This window comes from Cebus imitator, unplaced genomic scaffold (assembly GCF_001604975.1).
Source record: "Cebus imitator isolate Cc_AM_T3 unplaced genomic scaffold, Cebus_imitator-1.0 Scaffold187, whole genome shotgun sequence".
Taxonomy (NCBI): Eukaryota; Metazoa; Chordata; class Mammalia; order Primates; family Cebidae; genus Cebus; species Cebus imitator.
Window position 1 is genome coordinate 1913605 of NW_016107502.1, and position 15299 is coordinate 1928903.

The following is a 15299-nucleotide window of genomic DNA, read 5'->3' on the forward strand; positions in this document are numbered from 1 at the left end:
AAAAAAAAAAAAAAAATTATCAATATTGCTAAACTAGTTTGTAAAAACAAGGACAGAAGCAAGGGACCAGTGAAGAAGCTATTATGATAATCTGGATGAGAAATGATGGCTTAGACCAGGACTATAGCAATTAAGACAGAGAGACGGAGATGGATTCAGGATATATTCTGCACACAGAGCTCACAGGAATTTTGGTGAATTAGATTCAGGGAGGGAATCAGTGAAAAAAAGGGGAAAGGAGGGATGTTTCCTAGATTTTTAGCCTGAACAACCAGTAGTTGTCAAGCCCCAGGATGGGGATCACTGGGAGAGAAATGGATTGGGGGTGGGAAAATTCAAGACATCTATTTTAGTCACATTAGCTTTGCATGGCTATTAGACATCCAAGTGGAGATGTCAAGTAGGTTGTTGGATAAATGAGTCTGGCGCTTTGGATATAAATTTAGGACTCACTGACATTTACATAGTATTTAAGCCCTGAGACCGGATGAGATCACTGGACAGAGAATGTGGAAAGACAGAATGGCTGGCCAAGGACTAAGCCCTCGGAGAATCCAACATTTAGAGGTCACCCGAGGAAGACTAAGAACAGCCAGTCAGGCTGGAGGGAAAGGAGGGGAGTGTGGTGCCCTAGAAGTGCCCTGAGGAAAAACAGGATAGTGTGGTATGGAGGGATGGGGTCCAGGTGGTGGGAGAAGGGGCAGGGAGGCTCCTTTTGATAGAGAGCTTAGGGAAGACCTCCCAGAAGGCGTTGGACCTAAGTGAGACTGGAATGAAAACAGTGAGTCATTGTGAAAAGCCAGGGAAAAGCATTCCAGATAGAGGGAGCAGCAAGTGCAAAGGCCCTGAGGCAGGTTAAGCTTATTTGCATCCGGGAACATCCATCAGGTCCCCTGTGGCTGAGGCATAGAAATCTTTAGAAAAGGAAATCAGAGAGCACCCAGGAGTGCTGGAAACGCCCAGGAATTTTGACTTGATCCACTTAATGCACGGTAGCAGGGCCAGAGTGGAATGGGGGACCGAGCTGTGGGGATAATCAGAAGATGGTGCAAGGTCCTTCCTCCCCAGTCCTTCCCTCCACCCCTGGCCCCCAGTTTTGACCTCAGACAGTTTCCACAGCGGGCAAAACAAAGTCGGGGGACGGCAGTGGTGCCTCACGCCTATAATCACCAGCACTTCGGGAAGCTGAGCGGGGAGGATCGCCTGAGCCCAGGCATTGGAGACCAGCCTGGGCAACACAGTGAGACCCCATCTCTACAAAACAAAGTTGCGAATGCAGAGCATTGAGTGACTCGGAATCTCAGAAACGGATTGAGGCGACCATGGGTGTCCCTAGAGTTAGGGTGAAGGAGGTGAGGAGACCTGCCATCAGAACCCGGGGAGCCGGAAGGTCGCTGGACCCCGCCACCCTCTCCAGCCCTCCATCTCGGACAGAGCGGGACGCGACTCTTGCAGCGCGGCAGCGGGAGGGTTAAAACGCGCGTGGCCTCGGGCGGGAGGGGGAGGCGGAGACGGAGCGGTCCCCGCCGCCGCGCCGAGCCCAGCCGAGCCCAGCCGAGCCGAGCCGAGGCGAGCATCTCCCGCCGCCGCCGCCCCGCGCCCCGGGCGCCCGCCCCCCACCCGCTCCAGCGCCCTGCCGCGGGCCAAACCTCCCGACCATGCCCTGCACCCCGCCCGTTCCTGCGGCTCCCCAGCCCCGCGCAGCCCCGAGCGCCCGCAGTCGTCGCGCCGCCGCGCCAGGCATGCAGGTGAGCGAGAAGGACCCCCACACCCCCACCCGCGGGGAGCCCGGCCCTGCCCTTCGCGGCTCCGCGCCCTTCGCCTGCTGCCCCTCGCCCGGGCCGAAGCCTGCAGCCTCCCGGCGCCCCTTCCCCGAAGAGCTCTCCATCCTCCGCGGTCCTGGCTCGCTCCCTCGCTCCCTGGCTCAGCCGTCCCCATCCCTGCGGCTGCCTCCATCCCGCCTCGGCTCGGCGGGCGGCTCCGCGCAGCCTCCTGCTTCGGGTCCCCAGTCTGCTCTCGGCGCTCCCTGCCGCGGAGTCCCTTCGTCGACCTCCTTTTCCTGGTCTCCCCCCACTCGCGCCGCTCGCCAGCCCTGTGCGCGGAGTGCGGGCCTGCAGGATGGGTGGCCTGGGGGCCACGCTGGGGATGGGGCCCGGCTCCCGCACCCCGTGGCTCCCTCCCAACCCCCAGCTGGTCTCCTGCGCACAACAGGTCGGTGAGGAGCGGGGAGAGGGGTGGGGGTAGCGCGCCAGCCCGGGGACTGCGGGCTTCCTGGAGGGGGCGGCTGAAGCCGTGCGGGGCCCAGGGGCTGGGTTGGCGCTGGTTGGGGGTAATGCACAGGCGGAGGGGCGAGAGTCCTGGAGTCAGCTGGCCACAGATGCGCCCGGGAGCCCTTCTCCGCTTCACTGGTTCGCTCTACACGCCTCGATCCCTCCCTCCAGCCTTCCTCGCTTCCCCTCTCTCTCCCTTCTTCCCACCATGCCCCATCCCTATCTCTTTCGGCGTCTCTACATCCCTTTACATTTAGGGGAGCAATTCCCAACTCCTCCATCTTTGCTGCTCCCCGCCTCTGTTTCCCGGCCCCTTCCTCATGTCATTTTGTCTTCTCTGCTTTTATGTTCTCTGCTTTTCCACTTCCTTTCTCCCCATCCTGGGCTCTTCCCCCTCTTCTCCCTTCCCCTGCCTCTGGCTGTCCTGCATGGACCGCTCTCTCCTTCTCCTCCCACCCCTTCTTCCCCTGCACCTGTGACCCCTTCACCCTCTCCGTTTCCCCTCCCCGACCTTTTCTCCCATCCTTTCCTCCCTTCGGCAGCCTCCAGAATTCAGGTCTTCTGTACCCACTCTCCTTCTCTCTTCCCAGTCCACTCTTTTTCAGGACTGTCTGCTCTCTCTCACCCTGCACTCCAGGCCGGCTTCCTCCTCACCCTCCTCTCTTACTCTTAACCAGCTTTTCCTCTCCCGGCCCTTCTCCCCTTCCCATCTCTCCCACTGCCACTTCCCCATTCCCTTCCCCTGACTTTCCCATCTTATTTCACTGTTGTTCTCTTGGAAGATTAAATGGGCAGATTTCTTTATTTTAATTTGTTTTTTGAGACGGAGTCTCGCTCTTGTCGCTCAGACTGGAATGCAATGGCGTGATCTCGGCTCACTGTAACCTCAGCATCCCAGGTTCAAGCGATTCTCGTGCCTCAGCCTCCCGAACAGCTGGGATTACTGGCAACCACCACCACGCCGGGCTAATTTTTGTATTTTTAGTAGAGACGGGGTTTCACCATGTTGGCTAGGCTGGTCTTGAGCTCCTGATCTCAGGTGATCTGCCCACCTCGGCCTCCCAAAGTGCTGGGATTACAGGCATGAGCCATCGTGCCGGATCCATTGGGCAGATTTAGACCCAGAATCCAGAGGACACTGGTTGTCCTGTCTTCACTCCCTCTGGGGATCCTACCTCTTCTGGATCCACCACCCTCAGCTCTGAGAACATATACCCTTTCTCTTTCAAAACCAACCATACTGATTTTTCCCGGATTCTTTACCCAGGAGAGCCACATTTGAGGGGGTGGCTTCTTCCTGACTCCACCTCCTTTCAGAGGGCACCTATGCACTTAGATGATTAAACATTAAGAGCAAAAATTACATTCTGTAGTTTTTCTCCCACTCACCTCTCTCTTTCTGTCTCTTTCCTTCCATCCCTCCATCTCTTCCTCCCTTTCTCCTGAAGATGCAGACTCCTGGGGCTAATCATAAGACAAATACCTGGCACTGCCAGTGGGGTGGGAGGGCTAGAAGGGCCCCCTGCACGCACACACACACACTCGCTCGCTCAGATTGACTTTCCCTTCCCTCCCCCCACCCTCAGACTCCCTCCCTAGCGGTAGGTGCTCAAGGAATCACAAGGTTCTTGGCTCTAAATTAAGATCCAAGAAAAGCCTGGAGCTGTGGGCAGAGGAAGTGAGAAGAAAGGAAGCCGGAGAAGCCAGAGTAGACCCTGGGGTGGAGAGGTAACAGGGACCTGAGAAGTTGTAGATGGGGCTGGGGTCTGGTCAGGCAACCACGCCGGAGTTTTCCCCCAAAAGGATGCTAAGCAGCAGTGGATCCTGGGTGCAGCAGCATAGCTGGCAGCCGGGTGGCCTGGGAGGGCAGATGCGGGTAGAACTGGTGGATGAATTAGCTGGGGAAGCACACAGGGCAGGGCTGGGGGTGTAACAGCCCCCTTTTTCTCCCAGTAAAGGCTGAAAATCTGGGTCACAGCTGAGGAAGACCTCAGACATGGAGTCCAGGATGTGGTAAGTTTGGCCCAGCAGAGGGAGCTTGGCGACCACGTTCCCTGGGGTCATGACTCCTTCCTAGACGCATCCAGGGCCCTCCCTCCTGAGGGCCATCCTCCCTAGGAAAATGGGAAATGAGGCGAGAGTTTTCCCCAGGCCCACCTGGAGATTTCTGATGTGAGCCTGCCCTTCCCACACGTAGGCCCACAGTGGGCCTGTGTCTCAGCCACATTCTCTCCCTTCTTGCAGGCCTGCGCTGCTGCTGTCCCACCTCCTCCCTCTCTGGCCACTGCTGTTGCTGCCCCTCCCACCGCCTGCCCAGGGCTCTTCCTCCTCCCCTCGAACCCCACCAGCCCCAGCCCGCCCCCCGTGTGCCCGGGGAGGCCCCTCAGCCCCACGTCACGTGTGCGTGTGGGAGCGGGCACCTCCACCAAGCCGATCCCCCCGGGTCCCAAGATCACGTCGGCAAGTCCTGCCTGGCACTGCACCCCCAGCCACCCCATCAGGCTTTGAGGAGGGGCCACCCTCATCCCAGTACCCCTGGGCTATTGTGTGGGGTCCCACCGTGTCTCGAGAGGATGGAGGGGACCCCAGCTCTGCCAATCCTGGATTTCTGGACTATGGTTTTGCAGCCCCTCATGGGCTCGCAACCCCACACCCCAACTCAGACTCCATGAGGGGCGATGGAGATGGGCTTATCCTTGGAGAGGCACCTGCCACCCTGCGGCCGTTCCTGTTTGGGGGCCGCGGGGAAGGTGAGTGGGAAAAGCTGGGAGGGATATGAAGGATGGGGAGGCTGGGCACCAAGACACCAAGGGGCAGGAATAGAGGCCTTGTCTGTTAGTTCCTTCAACAAATGTATCAGGCACTATACTGGCACAGGATGCAGAGATAAAGATGCCCTCGTGGAGTTCAGGTCCACTGGAGCAGACAGATATAAAAGTACATGTAGAGGAGTCAACATAATGAATGCTTTAATAGAGGCACGTGCAGCATGATTTAGGAAAAGAGAGAAGGGAGAGTCTCCTCCTGCCTGGGGATCAGGACACCTTCAGAGAATTGACATTTGAGCTGGACCTTGAAAACAGTGGGAGTATTCCAGGCAGAGAACGCCATGGACGAAGGGCACTACGCAGGTGATGTCTTGGCTTGGGGAGTGCCAATGGAGGAACAGGGCCGGTGGTTTGGGAGTTGGGCCACGGCAGAGACATAGTTTCTAGGCATAGTGATAGGTTCTCTGTGATCAGGGGGCCTTGTCCTCATCACATATACACGTAAGATTTGGTGAAATGCTTTTGGGACAGTGGAGAAAAAGAGCTGAAAACTCAAGGAAATGCTGTTGATAAGAATAAAGAGGGAGGCTTCAGAGGAACAGACGGTCAGGCAGTGTGAGTCCACAGCAATGCCACTCCAGCCGACAGAGTCCACAGCCAAGTCCCTGGGCCCTCTTGGCTCCTACCACCTTGGGGCTCCCTAAAACTTTCTTCCCACCCCAATCAGGTGTGGACCCCCAGCTCTATGTCACAATTACTATCTCCATCATCATTGTTCTCGTGGCCACCGGCATCATCTTCAAGTTCTGGTAAGTTGGGAGAAGGAGGGTGCTGGTGGATGGGGCTGGAATGTTTGGCTCTAGCCAGGAGGTGCAGGAGCAGCAATTTTGCTGGGGGGTGGGTGGGAAACGGTGGATGAAGGAAGGCCTTGGGTAAAGGTAGTAAGGATTTGGCTGGGGGAAGACAGTGAGAAATCAGGGCAGATTGTGTCTCCCAGGAAAATACAAGGATAATGGGAGCACAGGGGAATTACTTCTGTGCACTGGGGGCTTTGGTGGACTTCCCTTGCCCTATTTCCTCCAAGACAGAGAAAGCTGACCCAGTCTGCAAAGCCCTTCTTAGGGTTGCCTGGGGGGAGCGAGAAAATCCAGAGCTTTCTTTTTTTTTTTTTTTTTTTTTTTTTTTTTTTTTTTTTTTTTTTTTTTGAGACAGAGTTCCTCTATGTCACCAGGTGCCAGGCTGGAGTGCAGTGCCGCGATCTCAGCTCACTGCAACCTCCGCCTCCCGGGTTCAAGTAGTTCTCCTGCCTCAGCCTCCCGAGTAGCTGAGACTACAGGCGCACGCCACCACGCCCAACTAATTTTAGTATTTTTAGTAGAGACGGGGTTTCACCATGTTGGCCAGGATGGCCTCCATCTCTTGACCTCGTGATCCGCCCACCTCGGCCTCCCAAAGTGCTGGGATTACAAGTGTGAGCCACCGCACCCAGCCAAAAATCAAGAGCTTTCTTTGCGCACATTTAATAATGGATCACTCAGTCCTTCACACTTTACTGAGAGAATCGTTAGACTCAGGTGTCCAGGTCATTAGCTGGCTTTGAACTAGAACTAGTTCAACTGGCCAGCTGCCTGCCAGGGAGAGAAATGACTCTTCTGGGCCTACAGGGGAGAGGCCATTGTGGTGGGACTCTGTGTGTTGGTGAGGAGGGGATTCTAATTCTGTGGATCTGGATCAAGTTTGGAGGGCAAGGAGGTTTAGATTTCCAAGCCCCCCTAGAGGGCAGGGGAAGTGGTTTTATGGGCACAGAGTCCCAGGGCATTTAGTAGAGGGACTTGTTAGAGGCCAGTTTCTCTGCTGTAAGATGTTGGGAATGACTGGGCAAGGTTGGGGGTGACAGGCCCAGGATGGAGGCTACTTGAGTGTACAAGAGATCCTCTTTCCCTCTGGTGCCCCAGCTGGGACCGCAGCCAGAAGCGACGCAGACCCTCAGGGCAGCAAGGTGCCCTGAGGCAGGAGGAGAGCCAGCAGCCGCTGACAGACCTGTCCCCGGCCGGAGTCACTGTGCTGGGGGCCTTCGGGGACTCGCCTACCCCAACCCCTGACCATGAGGAGCCCCGAGGGGGACCCCGGCCTGGGATGCCCCACCCCAAGGGGGCTCCAGCCTTCCAGTTGAACCGGTGAGGGCAGGGGCAATGGGATGGGAGGGCACAGAGGGAAGGCGACCTAGGTCTTCAGAGCTGGGTTGGGGGTGCCCCATGGGGGGGTGACGAGGAGGCAGGCGTGGCTTCCCACAGCCCCTGACTCTTCTTCCCAGCCTGGTCCCGGGCCCTCCCAAGAGGGCTGGACCAGCTCCTCTCTGGAAGGAACCCTTCCTTCTCCCAGTCTCTCAGGATCTGTGTCCTATTCTCTGTTGCCCGTAACTCCAACTCTGCCCTCTTTGGTTTTTTTCTCATGCCACCTTGTCTAAGACAACTCTGCCCTCTTAACCTTGATTCCCCTCTTTGTCTTGAACTTCCCCTTCTATTCTGGCCTACCCCTTGGTTCCTGACTGTGCCCTTTCCCTCTTCCTCTCAGGATTCCCCTGGTGAATCTGTGATGCCCCCCAATGTTGGGGTGCAGCCAAGCAGGAGGCCAAGGGGCCGGCACAGCCCCCATCCCACTGAGGGTGGGGCAGCTGTGGGGAGCTGGGGCCACAGGGGCTCCTGGCTCCTACCCTTGCACACCACCCCGGAAGGCTCCCTGGCCCTATGGGCAATCCTATCTGCTCGCCCTCCTGCAGGTGGGGGCCTCACATATTTGTGACTTCGGGTCCCTGTCCCCACCCTTGCGCACTCACATGAAAGCCTTGCACACTCACCTTCACCGTCACAGGCCATTGCACACGCTCCTGCACCCTCTCCCGGTCCACACCGCTCCGCTCAGCTGACTCTCACGTTCTCCCTGTCGTCTCACATTTGCACTCTCCTTCCCACATTCCGTGCTCAGCTCAGTCACTCAGTAGTCAGTGTTTCCCGCACTTTACCTCTCATGTGCATTTCCCGGCCTGATGTTGTGGTGTTGTGTGGCGTGCTCACTCTCTCCCTCATGAACACCCACTCACCTCGTTTCCGCAGCCCCTGCATGCGGCTCCCGAGGTGGGTGGGAGGTGAGCTGGGGGCTCCTCGTGCCCTCACCTGTCATGGTCCTGTGCCATTCCACACCATGTATTTCTGTCTCCAAGGGCGCCGGCATCACCCTGAGGGCTCCCCCATGGGAATGGGGGTAGTGAGGCCCCAGACTTCACCCTTACCCCACTGCTAAAATCTGTTTTCTGAGATGGGTTTTGGGGAGTCACCTGCTGCACTACATGAGAAAGGGACTCCCATTTGCCCTTCCCTTTCTCCTCTAGTCCGTTTTGTCTTGTCTGTCCTGGCTGTCTGTGTGTGTGCCATTCTCCGGACTTCAGAGCCCCCCTGAGCCAGTCCTCCCCAGCCTCCCTTCAGGCCTCCCTAACTCTACCTAGGCTGCCAGGGACTGGAGTCAGCTGGTTCAAGGCCATCCGGAGCTCTGCCTCCAAATCCACCCCTTCCCTTCCCAGACTCCCTCCTGTCCCCTCCTTTTCCCTTCTTCCTTCCACACCTTCCTTTTGCCTCCCTGCCCTTTTCCCTCCTCAGGTTCTTCCCTACTTCTCACTGGCTTTTCCACCTTCCTTCTTGCCCTCTTCCCTGGCTCCTATGCTGTGATATATATTTTTGTATTATCTCTTTCTTCTTCTTGTGGTGATCATCTTGAATTACTGTGGGATGTAAGTTTCAAAATTTTCAAATAAAGCCTTTGCAAGATACTCAAGTCCCCTGGTTCTGCCTTCTGACCCCTGTAGAGAGGAGGAGACGGGGTGGGCAGCCAGTAAGAGGTACAGGATGAGGTGGGGACCCCCTCCAGACCTAAGTCACCTGCCCTCCTCTGACCTGGAGCTGGGGGCCAATTGGGGCTTTAACTTGGGACAAAATGGAAGGGAGCAGTCCTGATGAGGAGCAGTGGTACAAGAGAGAAACTAGAATAGAAATTGTGGCTCACTTGTTCCTTGCCAAGGAGGGTCAAGAGAGATCCTAAGAAGGGAGACAGTAGAAAAGGAAAATTACATAGAAGGATAGGAAGTGGAGCGAGGAGGAAGAGAGAGCTGGTAAGAGTCAGTGGGAGAAGGGGGAAAGCAGAAGAGAAAAATGGAGCAATGGAGAAAAGATGAGAGGGAGCCATCTGAAAGAAGCTGCCCTGCTTGGTTTATTTTCAGCCTTGCTCCCTAACCTGCCCCCACCCACAGCTGTCCCCCAAAAGCTGAGCAGAATCAGAAGCCCTGTGGTTAACTCATTAGCTTTCCCCACTCTGCCCTCTCTGAGAGAGGCACTGCAGGAGTGTGGGGGCAGGATCAAGGGGTGTGTTTGGGGAGGGAATGCAGACTGCCCAGCTGGGATCAGTCACCTCTGAGTCCCCAGTTCTAGGTTTGGCTCTTGAAACAGCCCTGTGAAAACCCACACATCAGCCTCTCAGCTGTTGCTAGGCTCTATTTCCATGGTAACCACCCAGGTCCCATCTCTCCCCCCTCCCCCAATCTGTGCCCCACTTGCTCCCTGGAAATGGGGTGGCCCCAGGCAGGATAGGGATGATGTAGTGTGCAAAGGGGGGTGCCCAGGCTGCCCTAGACTGTATATGCCCCTATACGTTTATCTTTCAAGCTAGGATAGGAATGTCTGTGTGTTGGTGTGTTGGGAGCTTTACTGTGAGCTGAGGGAAGTGTGGCTGAGCCTGTGCAGCACATAACGGTGAGTGCCAGGAGGAGGCAGCGTATTTCTCAGGACTAGAGCAGTGTGTGCATTCAGGGCGTCAGACTCCCTAAGAAAAGGACTGCTACAGAGGAAAGATGCAGAGCGGGGCCAAGGATTGATGAACCAACTCAAAGCAGAGGTGCCAGGCAAATAAGCTGCTGAGGAGTCAACTCACTGGGACATGAAGAGATTCCAGCAGGCAGCTGATGGGAGGGAGCGGGCTGGATGGAACCTGAGGGTACAGGATGAGGTGTGGACAGCAGACGCTCTGGGCCGGAAGGGAAGCATCCAGATCCAAGGAGGGTGGGAGAGGAAGCTTCATTAACCTTCCCTTCCTTCCCGGCAGGAATCTAGTCCTTGTCAGCTGAGGGTGGGGAGAAGAGAGAAGCATTGGCACAGAAGGCGAAGGAGCTCAAGTGCCAGAGAGCACACTGGGCTCTCACCTTCAGCAAGGATCTCTCCTCAGAGGGACAGTGTGACCCGTGGCTCATCCATATGCAGAAGGCACACATGAAGGCCCCTAATGAAGAGGGAATTAATCACTGCCTGATTAGACTGCCGTTTCTGTAAATTTAAATAAATTAAAATACACCAGCAAGATACTGGAAATCTTCACCTGTTCCCTCTCCTTAAATGTCCTCCTTTCCCCATGGAAAGTCAGATGGCAGGAAAGATAGAGAAGGAAGGAGACCATCCCAAGCTCTGAGCTGTATTAAAAGAATCCTCCCAAACGATATTGCACTGTCATGTTAGCCATGAAGAGTCATGAGGCTCTTTTCTCTCTCCTGTAGTTGAAACAGAGACTGTGGGGCTTTGGGAGGTCCTCAGAAGGCTGCAGCAGAGTCACTAACCAAGAACAAAACAATGGCCATGCTGCCCTTTTGGGAACTGGAAGGTTCTTTGAGGTCACATATCACAGGCACCACTGGAACCAGCATCTCATACCACCATCCTTTCTTCGCCTCCTGAGCTGTGCATCAAATGACTCAGCCAGGCTTCTCTTAGCATTTTTCTGGAATGCTTGCCATTGTGGCTCAGACCAAACCAGGGAATGGGGAAGCCCCCAGGAGGAGGGAGGGATCTCCCAGGCACAGCTCAGGGTGTGGAAGTGATTCAAGATGGAAACAGCATGCCAGCTGGAGAACCCCAGGCTAAAATTAACAGCCCTCCTCCCCTACGCCCCACATTTATTGTTCTAAAGCTTTTTCCTAAGGAGTTCAGAATACTTGAAACTTGCTGCTTCTTTTTCTTTTTTGAGACAGAGTTTTGCCCTTGTTGCCCAGGCTGGAGTGCAATGACGTGATCACAACTCACCATAACCTCCGCCTCTCAGGTTCAAGTGATGCTCCTGCCTCAGCCTCCCAAGTAGATGGGAAACTTGCTTCTTATAGCAAAGGCAGGAACAGGGCTGACAGAGATACTGAGGCCCAGGAAGTGCTCAGTTAATGTAAATAGGAAAAGAACAGGAGGAGAACGAGGAGGTACAGTAATTACTACTATTTCTTGTTCCCACCTTTTAATACCAGCCCCTGATGTCAAGGCTTCTTGAATCCGCAATCTCTAATCCACACAGCACTAGGTCTGGTCGCATCTGAGCCCTTAAGATCCTAATTCTGCCAACTGTTGCTACTCAGTCAACAGAGATTGGGTGCTGAGCCCAAAAATGTGATAAAGGTAACAGACACTTAAAGATACAAACTACAATTACAAAGAGAGGCATCATCTATTTAAATATTTAAAGGTGTACTTTGTTACCTTCCTGCTTTGACCTTGTGGGGAAAAAATAACTTAAACCTTCAGAGGCTTATTTTCATTATCTGTAAAATGGACATTGTAATTATTTCTGTTAAAGTTATTTTTCGTCTGGCACGTTGGCTCACACCTGTAATCCCAGCACTTTGGGAGGCTGAGGCAGGCAGATCATGAGGTCAGGAGTTCGAGACCAGCCTTGCCAACATGGTGAAACCCCATCTCTACTAAAGACACAAAAAAATTAGCCAGGCCTGGTGGCGGGTGCCTGTAATCCCAGCTACTCAGGAGGCTGAGGCAGGAGAATGGGTTGAACCCACAAGATGGAGGTTGCAGTGAGCCAAGATCACACCCAATGCACTCCAGCCTAGGCGACAGGGCGAGACTCCATCTCAAAAAAAGAGTTATTTTTCTCAGCAAAGGGCTCTTACCGCTAGTAGGAGATACCTCAGTTCTGCTCAGAGCTGGACCCAGAGGGATTCTGGCCAGGTCACGGTGCACGCTTTTAATAGCATTCATTTATTCAAACAACATATATTTATTCAGCATTTACTATGTGCTCAGCAAAGCAGCGTATTTTCTTCCCTGAGGAGCTGACAATCTTGCTGGGGAATCACATGTAGGAAATAAAATATCAATAAAAGGTATGCATTAAATGCTGTAAGAATGCAAAGGGACCATTACAGGTCAGAGCAATCAAGGAAGGTTTCCTGAAAGGGTTCTTATTAGGTGTTCATAATGAACCAAACTTATACAACAGGAATTTACAAACCACTTAAGTGCCAGGATATGAGGATTCAGCAATGAACAATTCAGTCCTCGCTGTCAGTATTTTAGTGGGAAGAGGTGAACAGCAAACAATGTATCAGGTAGTAATGAGTGCTATATTTGAAAGTAAAACAGGGTAAGGCGATAGATATGTGAGTATGGGCAACAAGAAGAGACGAAAGTAAAAAGAGTAAGGGATGTGTCAAGAGAGGCAGATTTTGATGGCTGGGAGAGGTTGTAACCCTGAGCCTAAGCAGAAACCTCAGAAAAACATGGACACGTCCTGGTCCATTCTCGCATATTCAAAGCACTAAGACATTCTTGGGGGTATCAGAAAAAATAATGGTCACTTCCTCTATCAGCTTATTCCACCCAGAGGAAAGAGAAACGGGGTCCCAGCAGCTGAAGAGCCTACACCTCCTCTCCTACCTTGATGCATAATTCATGAACCTGTCGCGTTTCCACCCTCCCACTTCCCCAGAAGTCCCTTCCGGAAGCCCCGGGCGGCAGCCCTCCGGTTCAGCTTTTGCCCTTAGCAGAGCCCGCCTTCACTTCCGCCGTGGCGTCACATCCACCGCGGGTTTTACCCGCGTCGCTGGGCAGAAGCTACTTCCGCCCCGAGTTATCATAACTTCTGCCCTGAAAAATCCCGCAGCGCTAGCGGCGCCGGATGTGTTCCAGGCACTCCCGGAAGTGACTCGACTTTTGCACTCCCCTCTTTCTCCATTGGCGCCCCCCCAACATTGCTATTTCCCTCCCTCCCCCCTTTTCGTTTCCGGCTCTCCCGCCTTCTCTCCGCAGAGCTCTTCTCTGAGTCTGTGGGGGGGAGGGAGGGAGGGGGGCGTGGAGGAATTGGGGTTCGCGGGAGCAAGAACTGCAGCACCACTTCCGGGTGAGTGCAAGGGGAGGGAGGGAGGCAAGGAGGGGGCCCACCCACTGCCTCGCGCCCCCGCCCTGCGGGTGTCTCGCGCGCGTTCCGTGCGTGTGAGTGTGTGGGTCTGTCTCGCGCCAGAAGTGCGTGCCCGCGCCGTACGCCTTGCGCTCTCCCCCCTCCCTCGCCCCCTTTTGGTCCTCCCACCCCACTCGGCTCCCTCCTTTCCCAGCAAACGCCGCCCCACCCGCGCTCCGGCTCAGGCTCTGGCGCCGCCGCAGCCGTCGCCGCCGGGTGAGTCTCGCGCCGCTGCAGCCGGCGCGCGCCGAGCTCCCTGCTCCTCCCCCCTCCCCTTTTCCTTAGCGGACGGGGAGGGGGGTCCACGATGTGACTGTATGTGTCCGTCCCGGAACCGGAAGTGGTTATGGAGGAGCGGGCGATGGGAAGGAATGGGGGGGTTTAGGGGGCGGGTGCCTGTCTGGTGGGTGGCAGAGTTCAGCTCCCTGGAGGGGAATGAGGGACGTCCCAAGGAAGGGTCTTTGAGAAAGGGGTAGGGGGCGACATCAGGAGAAAGCTCCCAGGAACTGTCTCAGGGGAGCGAAGGTTTTGGGGGGACAGCTGGGGTCTCCAGAGATAGACCACTGTGCAGACTGAGGGAGGTACTTCTTGGCACAAGGCCTTGGGTAGGCAGGGGGCGAAGTCCTCGAAGAAGTGGGGGGAAGGCTAGAGGAAGTGGCTGGGCCTGAACTGGCACAGTGCCTGACACAAGGGCTTGTGCATCCCCCAGCCCTCAGCTTTGCCTTCTGAAGCCACTCCTCAGAGGCAGAGACCCTCCTCCTCTTCCACCTCTCCTGTTCCCTGAACCCTGGTTACCTGTGGCCTGGGAACGAACAAGGACCAGTCTCTGAGCCTAGGAGTGGAACCCAAACGCTGGTGATAGAGTTTGTCTTAGTTTCTAGGAATTGGATTTATTTCCCTCGTATCCACGTAGAGGGTGGCACTAGACTCCTGTTATTATATCCACTAGTCTTTGAATTGCTGGTTGGGGGGGTCTGCCTGCTTTCCAGACTGACCGCTGACAGTCAGAGAATTCCTGAGGTCCTCCACAGTTCTCTGGTGGCTGCACCCTGCCTGGCCCCTGTAACCTAGACAATTTGTTTACAGAAAGTTCAGGAGCCCTGGAAAGGAGAAGGAATAAGACGGCAGGAGGAAGAGAGAGAGAGGGTAAGATAATTTAAGGGTTAATGGCTTTTCTGGTTTTGGGGGAGAAGGGGGTCACAACTAAATGGGGCATGTGTGTGTGTGTCTGTGTGTGTTTTCACAATGTAATAGAATACTTAAAGTAATAGCAATTGTAATGATGAAGTTTGGTATGGGAGAAAATATCAGCTTTTTTCTATTATCTCTTGAGGGTCCCCAGAAAGTTTTTGTGTAAAAAGTTAGTGCTAAACCCCATCAGTTTCCATTCCCACTAATGCTCATCAGGAATGAAATGTGAAATGCTCAGGTGAAGCCACTGAATAGTGTTGCCTTGTGTCCAAAGGAGAAATTCTTATTCTGCTTTGGGACACAAAGACCCTAAGTGCGAATATAGTCCTTATGGCATTGCTTTCCTGTATCTGGAACAAGCAGGGCCGAGTTTAGAATGGAGTTCCTATTCTGAATATTTCAGTGGAGTGTTAGAAGTGGATCTGTGGAGTGATTAGAATGTGTGACACAGGGTTATTTGAAATTGGTGTGGCAGTATGAAATTTTCAGGGGAAAAAAAACTGCTTCATGGGTAGTTTGGAGTGAAGTGGATAAAACTGTATGGAGTAGACTCTAGAAGTCAATGTGGAAGAGTTTTGGAAGAGCTTCACCATATCTGCCTAAAAGAGTTTGCATTCAGAGCTTATCATCCCAGAGGTATGTTTTTCTTTTTGTTTTTTTTTTTTGGAGACGGAGTTTCGCTCTTGTTACCCAGGCTGGAGTGCAATGGCGCGATCTTGGCTCACCGCAACCTCCGCCTCCTGGGTTCAGGCAATTCTCCTGCCTCAGCCTCCTGAGTCGCTGGGATTACAGGCACACGCCA

General features: G+C 54.4%; 2 protein-coding genes across 18 annotated transcripts in view; both read left to right on the forward strand.

The window, feature by feature from the left end:
- The first annotated feature begins 1546 nt into the window (after nt 1-1546).
- Nucleotides 1547-8866, forward strand: LOC108316325 (PILR alpha associated neural protein). Of its 3 annotated transcripts, none has more exons than XM_017546089.2 (6): nt 1547-1748; nt 4224-4283; nt 4515-5020; nt 5766-5847; nt 6994-7215; nt 7613-8866. In XM_017546089.2, exons 2-6 carry the CDS (start codon nt 4267-4269, stop codon nt 7632-7634), a joined length of 849 nt encoding a protein of 282 aa, XP_017401578.1. In that variant the 5' UTR covers nt 1547-1748; nt 4224-4266; the 3' UTR covers nt 7635-8866. The 3 variants fall into 3 exon arrangements, with proteins under 3 accessions (XP_017401578.1, XP_017401579.1, XP_017401580.1); XM_017546090.2 differs by lacking the exon at nt 1547-1748 and adding an exon at nt 1774-2211; XM_017546091.2 differs by lacking the exon at nt 1547-1748 and adding an exon at nt 3885-3998.
- Nucleotides 8867-13045: 4179 nt separating this feature from the next.
- ZNF384 (zinc finger protein 384) overlaps nt 13046-15299 on the forward strand; it is a 28320-nt gene continuing 26066 nt past the window's right edge. For 7 of the 15 annotated variants that reach the window (XM_017546100.2, XM_037744836.1, XM_017546104.2 and 4 more), the window contains exons 1-2: nt 13046-13249; nt 14393-14452. The gene's annotated coding sequence lies outside the window, so the exon portion shown is untranslated. Of the gene's footprint in view, nt 13523-14392; nt 14453-15299 lie in introns of all 15 variants that reach the window. The other 8 variants (XM_037744839.1, XM_017546096.2, XM_037744834.1 and 5 more) reach the window with 8 other exon arrangements.